The 14,663-nt window shown below is 30.6% G+C and overlaps 2 protein-coding genes across 2 annotated transcripts in view; one reads left to right on the forward strand and one right to left on the reverse strand.

Annotated features, from left to right (window-relative positions):
* LOC105622741 (regulator of G-protein signaling 6) overlaps positions 1 to 1,561 on the forward strand; it is a 3,144-nt gene extending 1,583 nt beyond the window's left edge. Inside the window, exons 6-10 of the mRNA XM_012204154.1 lie at positions 353 to 466; positions 566 to 691; positions 835 to 1,021; positions 1,296 to 1,388; positions 1,496 to 1,561. Of these exons, the coding sequence (XP_012059544.1) occupies positions 353 to 466; positions 566 to 691; positions 835 to 1,021; positions 1,296 to 1,388; positions 1,496 to 1,561 (586 nt within the window). The remainder of the gene's footprint in view (positions 1 to 352; positions 467 to 565; positions 692 to 834; positions 1,022 to 1,295; positions 1,389 to 1,495) is intronic.
* Positions 1,562 to 3,955: 2,394 nt separating this feature from the next.
* LOC105622742 (monocarboxylate transporter 9-like) lies at positions 3,956 to 14,559 on the reverse strand. Its single transcript, XM_012204155.1, has 5 exons — positions 14,531 to 14,559; positions 6,939 to 7,195; positions 6,304 to 6,430; positions 5,752 to 5,931; positions 3,956 to 5,210 (listed from the first exon to the last, which is right to left on the reverse strand). The coding sequence occupies exons 1-5, from the start codon at positions 14,557 to 14,559 to the stop codon at positions 3,956 to 3,958; spliced, it is 1,848 nt and encodes a 615-aa protein (XP_012059545.1).
* Positions 14,560 to 14,663: the final 104 nt, after the last annotated feature.

Genomic DNA, 14,663 nt, shown 5'->3' on the forward strand with positions numbered 1-14,663 from the left:
GTACGAACGTACCGTACCTACTAACTACGTACGAAGTAAGAAGTAAGATAGTTGTATATAAGTTATTAGTTATTATTTAGTTTAGATAAGTAAGTAAGTATATATATATAGTATATATATATATATATATATATATATATATATATATATGCATTTGCATTAATATTTGTTAAAATTAATCGAGGTTTAACTCGAGGTTGTTTGTATAAAACAACGAAAGTAAAAGTCTATCTGTTCCATATTTTATTTTGCGTTCGATGATGTAATAATATTACATTTATTTAAACTTCGCTAAATACATATATTATATGCGTTTATAGTTTATAGGCTAATCAATATGCGATATTTTTAGTTTGATCGGGTACTTTGAACAATACATGGAATACGATCCTTTTTTCACCCAGCCTGAGCTCACAAATCCATGGATTTCCGATAGTCCGGAAATGTGGGAGCCAGAGAAATTAGCGTGAGTACACTATAAAAAAATAGTGTTTTGCAGTATTTGCGGCAAATATCATCTAATATTATATATTATGTATATTCATATTTACGGTACGATATGTAGGAAAGAAATATCCACGAGAAGAGTAAAGAGGTGGGCATTTAGTCTTCAAGAACTCCTGCAAGATTCCGTTGGTAGAGAACAATTTATACGCTTTTTAGATAAAGAATTTAGCGGCGAAAATCTCAAGTACGTATAATAATTGCCATGTAAGCTTGTTTTCTTTAGATAAATATTACTATTTATTTATATACTTATATATACTCTATCTACACACATAATACGATATTGAATTTGCATCAGGGAGACGAGATCATTTATGATATGTGCAGATTTTGGGAAACCGTTCAGGAATTGAAAACTTTACCGCAAAAAGATGTCCAGATGAAAGTCGAAGAGATATGGCGTGAATTTTTGGACACAGATGCAAGTTGTCCCATCAATGTCGATTCTCAATCCTACGAGATTACCAAAAAAAGTTTCGAAAAGCCGGACCGATGGTGTTTCGATGTTGCTGCGGTATAAATTTAACTTATTAATTATTTAGTTACGTATATCATATAAAGAAACGAGGGAAAATTTAATCAATTTAAAAGAAATAAAATTTTTTTAAATTATTAAAATTTTTATTTTTTCTAAGTTGAAAAAATTATTTGAAATAGATCATTCAAAATGAGTATTAAACAAGATTTATTAATATGATTTTTTTTTGCTCGAATTGATTTATTTAAAACAATTTTCTATTTTTATATATTATTAGCGCTCTCTAATTTTTATTATTGTTATTTTCTAGGCGCATGTATACCATCTAATGAAAAGTGATAGTTATTCGAGATATTTACGCTCGGAAATGTATAAGGATTTTCTTAATGGATCTAAGAAAAAGGTAATTTCTTTTTTTTTATGAGATTATTGTTACAATTTGAAATATATTATTATTATTATTCAAATCATATGATTAATAAGAATTATTTTGTTCTTTTAACATTTCAGACCTCTGTAAAAGGTATTCGCTCTATCGTTTCCTTCACAGGACGAAGAGACACAACAACTTCGTAACCTGCCACTTTTTAACACTTGTTATAATCTTACATCTCTTCTTGCCATTCCGCTTTTTTTTTGTTTCTGTCAAAATTGCATAAAGCTATCAACAAAATCAGTTTTAAAAATGATTTTTTCTATTTAATTTGATCTTACACTATTTGATTCAACACACCTATAATTAAATATTTGATATCGATAATTATATACGATAACTAAGATTGCTTAAAATCTTATCAAAGAATCGCGTAGGCTTTTCAAATCCAATTGTAACAAAAGATTAATCACAAATCAATTTTTGCTTTCGTCCAATATCTCACATTTATTATTTATGACATTTGTCATAATTATGATCTTTTATTATCATAAATTTGAAATTAAACATTTAAAATTGAATATTTTTTCATAATTTTTATTTAACGAATAGTTATCTAAACATTTAATTGTAAGAACTCAAAATTTTAGAAGAAGAAAATGCGCTAAGAATTTTTACAAATTTTTAACACAGAAAATCAATCAAAATCAATTATTTCAAGTTTTCGAATTTAATAGTAAAAATATATTGGAGATCATATTTTCGTCATATGTCCGTATAGATGCACGTTTATTTTGTTAGGAAACACATTTAATATTGCAATACACTTTCGGATAAATAGAAATAATGCGTGTAAATAAAGCATTTTCTTAATCCGCGCAATTCATTAGATATATTAAATTAATTATAATAGCGAATTGAGAAATTAAGGGAATGTTAGAATAATACAAATTGTATGACATAAATTAATAATTGTACAAGTGATACAATCGAAGATTATATATCTTCAACAAATGAAACAAGAGAATTGAGAAATGACACGCACAGATATGTACAGAAATATATTTTGCATATAGCTTTAATCTCAACATTGCCCAAATTTTAAAGATTACAAAAGACGTCATTCAATGTATCTTTCTTTTTTGTTATATTCGCATTCGATATACACAAAACTTGTGTCAGAAAAATCGCAGGATTAAGTTAAGATATTAAATTACAATAAAATTAAATAAAAAGAGTATTTATTAGTATTTATTTCATTCAAAATATTTCTTCTATTTTTCTGCATATTATTCGTATTATATGTATATATCGACGTCTTTCATACTGCAGTTTATGATTTTTATGAAAATAACAAAAGAACCTTTTCTTAAGTTATTTTTAGTTATTGCGTCATTCCAACTTAGATTATGCAAATGTAAAAAATTATAGAGAAAGAAAAAGGAGGAAAGAGAAACACTGATTGAAAATCAGAGAGAGACAGAGAGAGAGAGAGAGAGGAGGGAGGGGGGGATATTTAGAAATGTTAACATCTCTATTATGCTTATGATCCTCATGATTTCACTATATGTATAAGTTACATTTATTATTACATATTTTCGACTATTCAACATTTAGTATAATCGAATATTTATTGATTATATGATTTAATAATTAAATATCTCTTAACTGTGAATGTCATTCAAACTACTAGAAACTTTCCTGATCACTTTGGCACAAAGTTGTTTAACGGAACTCCTGTAGTACGTACGTATATGTCCTTATTTACGTCATCTTCTAACGTTTTAGGTATTATTTTTATTCATAAAATAAGTTTAGTAAATATTTCTCAATAATATTATTTTGTTACTGGCAGTAAAAATTATTTTTAACAATAAACTTATATTAATATATAAGCTACGAATCAAACAATAATAGCTTGATGTGTGCACGTTTCAGAAAGGCTCGTAGAAACCAGAAGACTTATCGAATAAAGACATTGTAAAAATATTTATATCATATTGTTACAAAAATATTTTACAAGATATTCATTTTTTTTCAGGATATAATATAAAAATTATTATTAATATACATAATATATCTATTCTGTTAATGAATTATATATTTGCAAACAGATGTTTCTTTCATCTTGGATAACATCTCACATTTTGCTAAAATACAATATTATTCTGTCTCCAATGATGGTTATTCATGTTTATACAAGCCTTTGTTACATGACAATTTATGTAGCAATAATGGCACAAATCGTGGAAAATACTTGTAATGATAAATATCTGCTGCGCAGATAGCTATATACATGGTCATGTTGGATTTGAGGATACAAAGCTCGATTATTTTCACGTCTAATATTAATTAAAATTAAATTTTATGAGCTTTCCCAAAGTTTCTTCTTAAAGTACAAATATCAAAAACAAGTGTCAATTCGTCTAGAAATATACAATAATTCAAATGTTTCACAGTTTAAAAGTATCTAAGGATATTGTTGGACGTTTTCAACAACGCAACCATCGCAATTGTAATACATAAAGTCTTATAAAATGCTTAAATTGCACCGAAAAATCTTCGTCGAAGTTGTGCACAAGTTATTTGCGCGAATTTTATATCGCTTCTATATTCTTTTTATTATTTCTTTTGATAAGCGGCACTACCGCCCAAAGTGCAGTGCCCAAAATTAAGATAATTCCAAAGGCTAAAAAGATCGGCTTATAAGATAGTATGTTCTCGAAAATAACACCACAAATAGGCGGTCCGACGAGCTGCAACACGCCATTAACAAACAATGAAATTCCATAGGACGAACTGAGCTTCTCCGTTCCCAACATGTCCGCGAGAATGACAGTCGTGATGCCGATATACATTCCTGACGACAGACCGAAGAGACCACAGAAGAATGACAGCATAGTGTAGCTGGTCGCCATTGGTAATAATGCCAAAGCGATTCCACTGGTACCGAGTCCGCCTACAAAGTAATAATACTTGGGTACGAAGTCGATATCAGATAAGGATGCGCCACCGATTCTGCCGACCAGATCTAACGCCGAGACTATGGACAGGAGCAGAGCCGACGAGTTTTTATCGAATCCCTCGGCAATCGCGTAAGACGGCAGTAGGATCATAAAATTCGTATTGCTGATGGCCGATGTGGAGTTGGAAATGAGAATCACTAAGTAAATGGGATCCCTCAGCACGCTTAGATCGAAGAAGGGCTTTTTTTTGTCATGTTTTTTTGATATTTTGGTCGACTTCGAGCACGCATCGTCCCGTTTGGGTTCCTCATCGCGCACTCTGCTATCTTCCTTCGGATTCTTTCCGATTTTCAAGGGATCTAATTGCAACTTGACATCTTTCTCGGTACCAGCCTCGGTACTGCCTCGCCGCGATAAATTCTGCGTGTCACTATTCAGATCATCATCGTCCTCCTGACTCGGACGAATCGTCATACGAAATTCATTCGTATTTGAAATATTTTCATGCGGAATCTCATCCCTAATGACATCGTAACGTAATCCCACGACTGTATCATTCGTTTTGTAATCCAGTTTCTTCTCGGGTTTACAAGATGCCTTCTCAGGCTTACAAAATGTTTTTTCGGTGGTCTCCAGTACCACGTTGTGCTGGTTGTGCGAAAGATCCGAAAACTTGCGTATTGGTTCGTCATCAGTGAATTTTGCGTCCTCTCCCATTTTTTCATCCGATTCCTGTTTTTCACCAATCGACTCGTCGAGAGTCAGTGCTTCATTATCGATACCGTCATCCAGGGGCACGATTTTCATGTGTTGCTCGACCGGATGATACAAGAGACCGCAAACCAGCGTATTCAGCGTGATCGCACCCATGATGAGTACAGCTCCTCTGAAATGTGACAACGAGAAACCTGATTTAAGTAAAGTATGCATCCAGCTTTATTTTTAAGGGGCGAGAAAGAAATAGTTTAGATAAAACTTCAACTTGGATCCTTGGTTGTATTTCTTTTACATTTGTTTCTTTAGGTTTTATGAAAAAAATTTTATATTTATTTGTTGGATTTTTTCTCTACTACTAAACGCATAGAAAAGAGAAATTAGAATTTCCGAAATGATGGAGGCTTCATTGTACGACGTCTGCGAGACCTTTCTTGAAACGAAGATTTTGGCGTAGATTTGCAAAAGGTTTTGTGTCGTGTGGCTTCCCAAACCGCTTCGAAGTGCACTTCTACTTTCCGATCCCTCGAAAGTTGGAACTATGTATAAAGTCTTTTGTGGAAGCGCTCTCGGTAGAATAGATATCTTGTTCTCGAACCGGAGCCGAGAGGAACATCTGAATAATTCATATTCGGTTTTTCTAATAAATGCTCCTCTATGTTCTCTTAATAAATAATTATTATCAGAGATATTAGAATTTCTTAGTAAATTACCTGTATCCAAAGCGGTCCAAGAGATGTTGCAGTAACGGTGGTAGCACTATTGTGCCGATTGCGCTACCGGAAATACATAGACCGTTCGCCATCCCTCGTAGCTTCTCAAAGTATTGCGTAACGATGTAAACCGTCGGAGGAAATGATAATCCAGCGCCGATTCCAACCATAAGACCATAACTACGTATCAAAAGAATAAATTGTTATTTCTGTAACTTGCAAGAGAGAGAAGTACTATATAAAACAGTTATTTTTTTTTAGTTCTTTTTCCGCAAAAGTCTTCCATGTAGCATTTTAATATACATTTTGAGTATAATATTAAATACTTGAAACAAACATATAGATAACGGACTTTATAAGTTCGCAGAAGTTGTGTAATGTTCGCAAATCAAGGAGACCTTTCGTATTAATTGATTCAATAATCGGCCTTGTTACACAATAATTTGGCACCGTTTTGCCATAGAAATTATTAAAATTAGAACTGTTAACAACTATGTTTGCCTATTCATTTACGACGTCTCTCAAACGTCAATCGACAAAAAAACTGTATACCTGATATAAAGGTAAGTAACTGAATTGGCAAAGTAGCTCAGCATCATGCCGCTGGCCGCAAAGGTGCCGCCGATGAGAGTTACTGTTCTATACGAGTATTTGGTCGATAGAATACTAGATAAAGGACCTGCAAAATATTATAAATGATATTTTTATAGAATATATCAAATAATATTTTTATTTACCTTATAAATATATATATATATATAAGGATGTATTAAAAAGTATAATGCATTGAAAATAAAATTTTGTTCGTAAAATAATATATGATGTCAATTTTTGTGTATGAACCATGGTGAAAAAATTTCAATAAAATTATTCTACATTTTGGAACATTTCAATGAAATTGTTGAAAATTTGCTGAAATTTTACTGAAAATGAATTTTTCAGCTAAAAATAGTTGAAATTAAATAGAAATTTTTCTAAAATGCTGAAATTTTGCTGAAAAGTATACCAAAACGTGAAATAATTTTAATGAAATTTCAATGAAATCAAAGTAATTAGAAATTTATTATAAATGTGTATATATATATATATATATATATGTATCTGAACACAAACAAAATGTAATTGTGTTTTCTTAGAAAATTTATAAGCGATTCAAAAGTGGAATATCATTGCAAAAAGCTGCTTACCTAACGAGCTGTACAGGAAATAGCACAACGCTGGCATCCAAGAGGCCGCTGTGGACGACGCTTTAAAAACGTGTAAAAACTCGACGAAAAGCACGCCGAAGGACTTGACGGTGCCAGGAATGAGAAAGTTGACGATGAGGGCAGAAAAAAGGACCACCCAACCCCATCCACCGTCCGGCGGGATCATTTTCGTTCTCCTCGCCTTTTTCCTCGTCATGTTTTTTTCTACCGCGATGCAAGCCCGATGCGATTCTCGACTGCAACATTTAAAAGAGGAGGATGTCGTTACACACACATGAATTATAATAGACACTTTCTGCCTTCCGTCGCTACGAAGGTAAGAGAAAGATTATTATCACTGTTAAAGGACAGATCAGCCTAGAGCGACGTCCTTGACGCAATTACGCTCTTTCATAACAGCGCGATAAAGGAATTGACAGCATTCGATGAAATCATCGATGTTTCACGGAATTGCGGATTATCCTATTATATTTTGCGCGAGACATCAATCTCACAAAACTTTCGCGTCCTCGAAGATCTACGTGTATCTCTATATAGTTTCCCTCCTGTATTCATTGTAAGATTACCGACATTCAATCTATCTCGTGTTATTTGCATGGCGCAAATAAGCAGTGGAATCACGCGTTTCCTTCCTTATAATTGTCCGCTGATTGGCCACACGCTTTCCCATTGCAGAAGGATTTTCTTTCACACTTTTTCACACTTGGCCGCTTCGCGCGTTCACCTGTGCGCACGCACGGAATATATACGATTTTCATTGGAACATGCGTTCATTGGAACCGTCACGTGTACGTGTCCTGCTTACCATCCACGATCGCGCACGCGAACGCCAGAGAAAAATTCCCGCTTGTACCAACGCGTGACGAGTTGGGAATAATTATTCTTTCTATTTGCTTCTAAACGTAAAGAATATGGTTGAAGAAAAAAGAAAGACGAATTATTTTAACCTGCAGGTAAAAGGGAACAAAGTACAAGATATTTACATAGTAATTTATATATATCGGAAAGTTACATACAGGAAGATTATGTAGGATCAAAGTGTCGTTAAATAAGACTCTCGTGACTCATGCATGTTGTAGTATCCTTCCATTTTGATAGAAAGCACGCTTCGGGTATCACGAGAGTTTAAATTGAATTAAAATTGAAAGTGAAAGATTATAAAAAATTGTGACATAAGTTCAGCTTTACAAAATTCGTTTTATTTTTCGGGCTTATAATTAGTGTTTCACCAAGACAAAATTTCTTGTTTTACATAGCATTTCTTGTCTTGATTTTCAAGATAAAAAATTTCGATTTTTTTGTCTTGATTATTTCTTGATATTGTATTCCTTGTTTCGAATTCAAGAATCTTGAATTTCTTGAAATTTCTTGATTTTTTAAGCAGGGCTCTTTCAGGGACTATGTCACGTCGTAAGAGATAATAAGAAATAGGTACAAATTGAATGTCGAGTAATTTACTATGTTTAAATTCATGGTTTAAAAGTGTGCCTATAATGTCTATTATGCACAAATCTATTAATAAAGATTAAAAATATTTCTCAAATTATTATTTTTAATATCATGAGATTATTGCCAAATGTAACTATTTCAGATTATTAGATATAATTATTATTATTATAATTACTATATATTTTAATCATTTCTGATTTAATTGATACTATTAGTAGAAGTACGCAAATGTTTATACATAATATACTTTTGCAAGTAATCTCGCAATATTAATTTTATATATATTTTTTTACATAAATGTAAAGATTAATATCTGACAACAAGGATGTCGGTGAGTATAATTTAATTTGGTTACATCAGAGATTTTTTATTTTTTCAATAATCAATTTACACTCTGCTCATGCTATGCTATTTTGTTATTTAATGAAAATGTATGAATATACATTTCTATATTAACCTGTTATATTGTATGTAACCTGTTATAAACTAATAAATACAATTGAAAATGTTGAAACCTAAATTGAAAACTTTTCAAATCAGAAATAAAATAATAAAATATTATAATAATAAAGTATTAAAAAAAAAACTGTCACGGAAATTCAAGAAATTTCAAGAAATCTTGGTCTTGATAACAATTTCTTGTCTTGTCTTGAATCAATTTCTTGTTTCGATCTTGTCCTGATTCAAGACAAAATCAAGACAAGATTTCTTGAATTTCTTAATTTTGATGAAACACTACTTAATTCTCGAGATGTGATACTTCTATCGCTCATATTTTAAAGATGGAAATTGTATTCAAATGTGAAGCGTAGAGGAGGATTCAATTAATTTATTATTTTTCTTTGCGTTCATATCAATCGACAAATTAAAGTGACAGTCATTATTTGATACCTTGATGGTACCAAATCAATTGTATAAAGTTCGTGAACGATTAAAATTATCTTTAATTAGGCAATCAAAATATTATTATTACTTATCCTAACTAGATTTTTATTGGCAATTTTTTGGTAATGTTTAGAAAAATTTTGAACAAATGGAATTACTTTGATCAGATCGAGATATTAATAATTCATTTAAAATGAAAAAGCAAAAAATTCTAAATGTCATTTCCGTTTTATTCTACAGTTGTATTGTACATTATGAATTGTGGACTATGTACTATATATTTTTTTTATATACATTAATAAGCGGATCTAATACCTGTCAGTCTTCTACGAAATGATACAGTGTTTATCGTGTCGGTACGAAGGCGAACATATAATAAACGACGAAAATAAATGCTTAGAGTTACTCACACTGCATGTATCCCTTCTTGATTCGCGTCTTTGTAGTATTAATTAGCATCTCGACGACGAATGCGTTATGTTCTATCGTACAACGTCGCTCTCGAGTTCCTGACGGATACTCTGCGTGCTACGCGGCTATCGCGTGGCGGGTAACCATTAATTTGGAATTACGACGATTATGTGGCTTTTAGATTTGAACTTTTCATCACGTTTCTGCCCCCTAATTTAGCTAAGAATAACTGGAAGCGTAGAAGAAGAAGTTTGACAATTTAACAGATGTCCAACGAAAGAGACAAGCTAATAGATATCTAACGTATACCTACTTTTTGTGGCAGACACATTTGCCGAGTGTTTAACGATGATCTAATAAGTGTCCGCAAATGCACTAAAATGTAAAATAAAAAAGCAGACTATTTGATGACATATGTACAATCCGTAATATTAATTCACTGAAATATTTAACACTAATTCACACATTGAAATATTTCAAATCACTCCAAGCGCTTTAATGAAAATATTATTTTTTTCTTCCATTTCAATTTTTATTTTAATAAAATAAAGAGAAAAACAAAAATTTTGTACAATCAAACTTTGCGTAATTTCTATAACTGTGTAACTTCATTCTTTAAAATGTTATTAAAAATGTGGATTACAACATAGATGAGCTCGAAAATGTAAGTTCTTTAGCTATTGTATTTTTTTGTTCTCCGATACTCAAGCCGGTACGGATATCATTGATTCTTTAAAACCTTAATTAAAAATGTGAATCACAGATAAGTTGGAAAATGTAAAATCTTTATAGCTATTTTTTATTCTCGGATGCTCAAGCTGGTACGGATACCACTGATTGGAGTGTTAAGAATCATTCGCATATTTAAATTGTTCGTTTCGAAGCAAGAAACGCGCTAGTAAGTAATAGTACAGTGCAACGGTGAGAAAAGTCCCGTAATCGGCTACACGGCCTAACATTGTAAGTAGCTAAGGTACATCGCTCACGATGTACCACGCCTGAGTACTATGAATGATTCTATTTACTACGGATGCGTAAAACGCTCGAATGTATTCTCGAATGCACGCCAGATCGTTCTCCAGCTCGCATGAGACAATTGTGAGATCTCACGTTAACGTTTTAAAAAAATGTTGATTACACGTTACAAAGTAACAACGACGTAATTCCACTTCAATCAAATTACTCACAAACGATGTATTTCTGCAACTTTTTTGTTAGACTTCTCTCGTTCTTTTCTTATATTTAATTCTACATTCTTATCGTTTATTGGAGTTTCGTTAAACTCCTGACAAATTTAAATTGTCCAGACTTTTCACAGAGCTTTCGTAATTACAGCAAGAAAAGAATTAAAATGAGAAAATTGTTTTACAAAATATAGAATAGAATTGAATTTATTTCACTTCGGTATATGTTTTTACAAAAAATTATCATGTTCGCATCGTTCAATATTTTTATCAATTGAGTTCTGCACTATATTTTTATGTTATTAACATCATGTGCTAGTGATTCACGTTTGACGTAATTCTATTTCGATCAAATTGCTTCTAAACGATAGATATATTTTATATATTTCTGCAAATGTTTTATTAAACTTCTTTTTCGCTCTTTTCTTACAATTAGATCTTTTTGATTAAACTCTGATTAATTCGAACTGGTCTATTAGAATTCCGTTAAACATTTGACAAATTTAAAGTCTCCCTTTTTCACAACGTTTTTAAAATGAGTTACTACAATGAGAAAAAACTGCTTGAATAATACAAAAAAATTGAAAATCTGCAAAGAAGCGCATTCTCTATTTACGACAATCGTGTGAAAGAAAATCACTTTCAAATTTTTTAAATAGGCAAAAATATGGACAAAATAAAATATGTAGATATTGATCTTCCTCTCTCTAAATCTACGGATTTATGTCTTTTTAGTAATCAAAAATGAATAATTACATAATCCTGACAGAATTATACTAAGCATTTTCCAAAACATATGCCAAGTAAATATAAATAACTGGTTCTATTAATACATTCTAAGACCGAAAATTTATGTATGAATATATTACACGTTAAAGGTTAATGTCGTTATTGAAGCCAAAAATCTAATCATTGAAGAATATTTCAGTTTCTCAATCGATAGATAGATAGATAGATAGATAGATAGATAGATACATTAATTCTACACTTATCGAGCTAATTGAAATATCTTGCTTTTTAATATAGAAAAAAGAAGATTATACATTGCATAGGAAACATCCAACAATTTTTTCTCAAACACTATATCTAGCAAATTATTCGTACATTCTTAAAAACATTATCTTTTTGTTACAAATTAACTGATCAAATATTAACAATTTTATGTAATATTTACTCAAGTTGAAAATTATAATAGTTTCAAATGGAGTATTTAAAACTGTATAAAATATAATAAATTATACGTTTAATAAGCATTAATAATAATCTCGTAACTTATTTATATAAAAATCTATTTATATAAAAAAGTAATGTAAGATAATATTATTAGAGAGATTAATTTGCATAATCAAATTATATCATTATTTCAATAACAAATGATTATAATTATTTTAATTTTTATAAAATATTTTTTACCATCACCACACAAAATATATAATAATTGATAAATCAGAAGAAGAAAATGTTATTTAAAATATAAATTGTAAAAAAAAAGCTATCCTAAATAAACATAGCAATCATTATAGCAAAGCAACTAACGTTAGAAATTCTGTACAACTTTAGTTATAGCATGTAACATTTATCCAGGAAAAAACCAGCAATGATACCATCACGACGATAAACAGCGAATAACTTTATCGCATTAAATAATTTTATGTTTAAATTTTATTTTATATTTATTTGATATCAGGTTTTATGAGCTCTATGCACGAGTATCGGTTTGCCATATACACACACCTATAGTTATTAATTTAAAGCGCTCTGTTGCCACAGCATGCATGAAATAGCGTAGGCAAGTCATATCTCGGTAATAACAAATGGGCACGCTCGTTAACGTTCAAACGCCTTGAAGTATTACGATGAATTAATATCCGTAAACAGAATCTGAAAGGAGCGAAAACACGTTCTGATATGAAGGTAACGGCTAGATGTTAATACACGCGCATACACGTGCGAGGTCGGTGAAGCGCTAACCGATAGTCATCCCTTATTAAAGGATTAATTACATATCTCGTGTTTTCTTCTGCGGTGTCAACGTTTCGTTAATGGCAAATAAGATTTTCAGATTGCCTTTTAGGGAAAGCCAAATGCCAGAGAACATAGTTAATTCACAAATATTCTGTATATGTATAACACACACGCACACACACGCACGCACGCACACACATACACACAAATATACATATAGTACAATATATATATATATATATATATATAATATATTATATATCACGAAGTAAAACAAAATATGTGGAATTGTGATTCTAAGTGACGTATAGTTGCTTTTGATAAACCTGTTGTGTTTTAAAGGTGAGCATTACATGTTCCTTGTAATATGATTAAATCAAATTATTTTGTTGAACAACAAGCACTTTCTCTCTCTCTTGTTCTTTCTCACACTTTTTGTTCTATTTTTCGTAATATAGCAATCTAATAATTAATTCTTATTTTATAAAAAGCAAACTTTAAAAAATTTTATTACTTCCAATTTAAATTTCATTTCTTATCTCTTCTTTATTTCAATTAAATGAAATATTTTACATTACAAATAACAACAAGATTTTTGCATTTTCTCGTGAATAGTCATACTACGTAAAATTAAGTACAGAAATTTCGTCTGTAGTTGGAAAGTGTACATATTATCCAGGCACGCATATAGGTATATCTTTATTTCTCAAGTTACGTTCAGTAGTTGAAGGAAATATAATATAATAGCATACTGATGACAAATGATATCATGCATAAATTGTAACAGATATATTTACGAATATACGTTTGTATAACGACATATGTTTCTATCCAATTCGAATCAAGCATATAAGATTGCATGACGTGAAACACATGACGCACAAGATTATTACTCTAACAGAATTGACCAACAAATCTAAATTGTTTTTATATTTCTTGAATAAAACTAAACTTTTTCTTTCTGCATTCAAGTCTAGGACGAAATTTTATCATTTTGTGAATAGATTTTGAAGAAATACTCTCCTATCTTTTTACGATGTTTGTAAGTTTTACTTCACACATAACTTAAAAAATAAATATGCATGCTTTAATGCGGGTTTAGATAAAGCCGCTAAATGTTAAATAATTAGTACGTTTGAATATTAATTACCAATTATTGTTGCAAATGAATACATTTAAGAATATAAACATAAAAAAGAAAATTTCTCAAAATTAATGACATAATTAATCGTAAATACAATGTAAATTATTTACAAAAATAACAAAGTTAAAACTTTAAAAATAAGAATGTTAGAATAGAAAAAACTAAAAACGGAAAAATGATGATGACATCCTGAAGTAACTTTTATTTAATTACTAAACTTATATTACTAAACTTATATTACTAAACTTATATTAATAGCAAAAATTTTAAATTAATTTTAGATTTTGTACGAGTTAATAATTATGGAACACTATCAATAAAAAGAATTCGATTAAAGAGTTCATCAAATTCAATACATATCATCTAGTGCTTAGAGAAGATACAAGAATATGAAGTTATTCACTAAGCCAAGTCAAATTAACTGAACAAATATTGAAAGAACATTAAAAAATCCGTAATCTAAAAGTCATCGATGAGCATTACTTGCCCAATCAACTTTTATCCAAATGCAATAGTAATAATCGCGCACTAACCTGCTAGACATTTCCTCTTGTTTCGACATTTCTTCTTCTTACCGCTAATAGTGGTGGAGGAAAGATGGAAGTGGCGGTATAGCTCAGTCACCCGCGGAGAACTATTCTCTCTTTTTCGTTCTCCTCACGCCCT

The sequence above is a fragment of the Atta cephalotes genome, assembly GCF_000143395.1.
Source record: "Atta cephalotes unplaced genomic scaffold scaffold00048, whole genome shotgun sequence".
In the NCBI taxonomy this organism is placed as follows: domain Eukaryota; kingdom Metazoa; phylum Arthropoda; class Insecta; order Hymenoptera; family Formicidae; genus Atta; species Atta cephalotes.

Bases quoted from the DNA above. Each gene is read 5' to 3' on its own strand.
- LOC105622742 (XM_012204155.1), bottom strand. From the start codon at position 14,559: ATGTCGAAACAAGAGGAAATGTCTAGCAG. The intron at 6,431-6,938 runs GTAAGCAGCTTT...AATATTTTGCAG, and splicing joins TTTCCTGTACAGCTCGTTAG to GTCCTTTATCTAGTATTCTA. The intron at 5,932-6,303 runs GTATACAGTTTT...TTTGATACGTAG, and splicing joins GTTACTTACCTTTATATCAG to TTATGGTCTTATGGTTGGAA.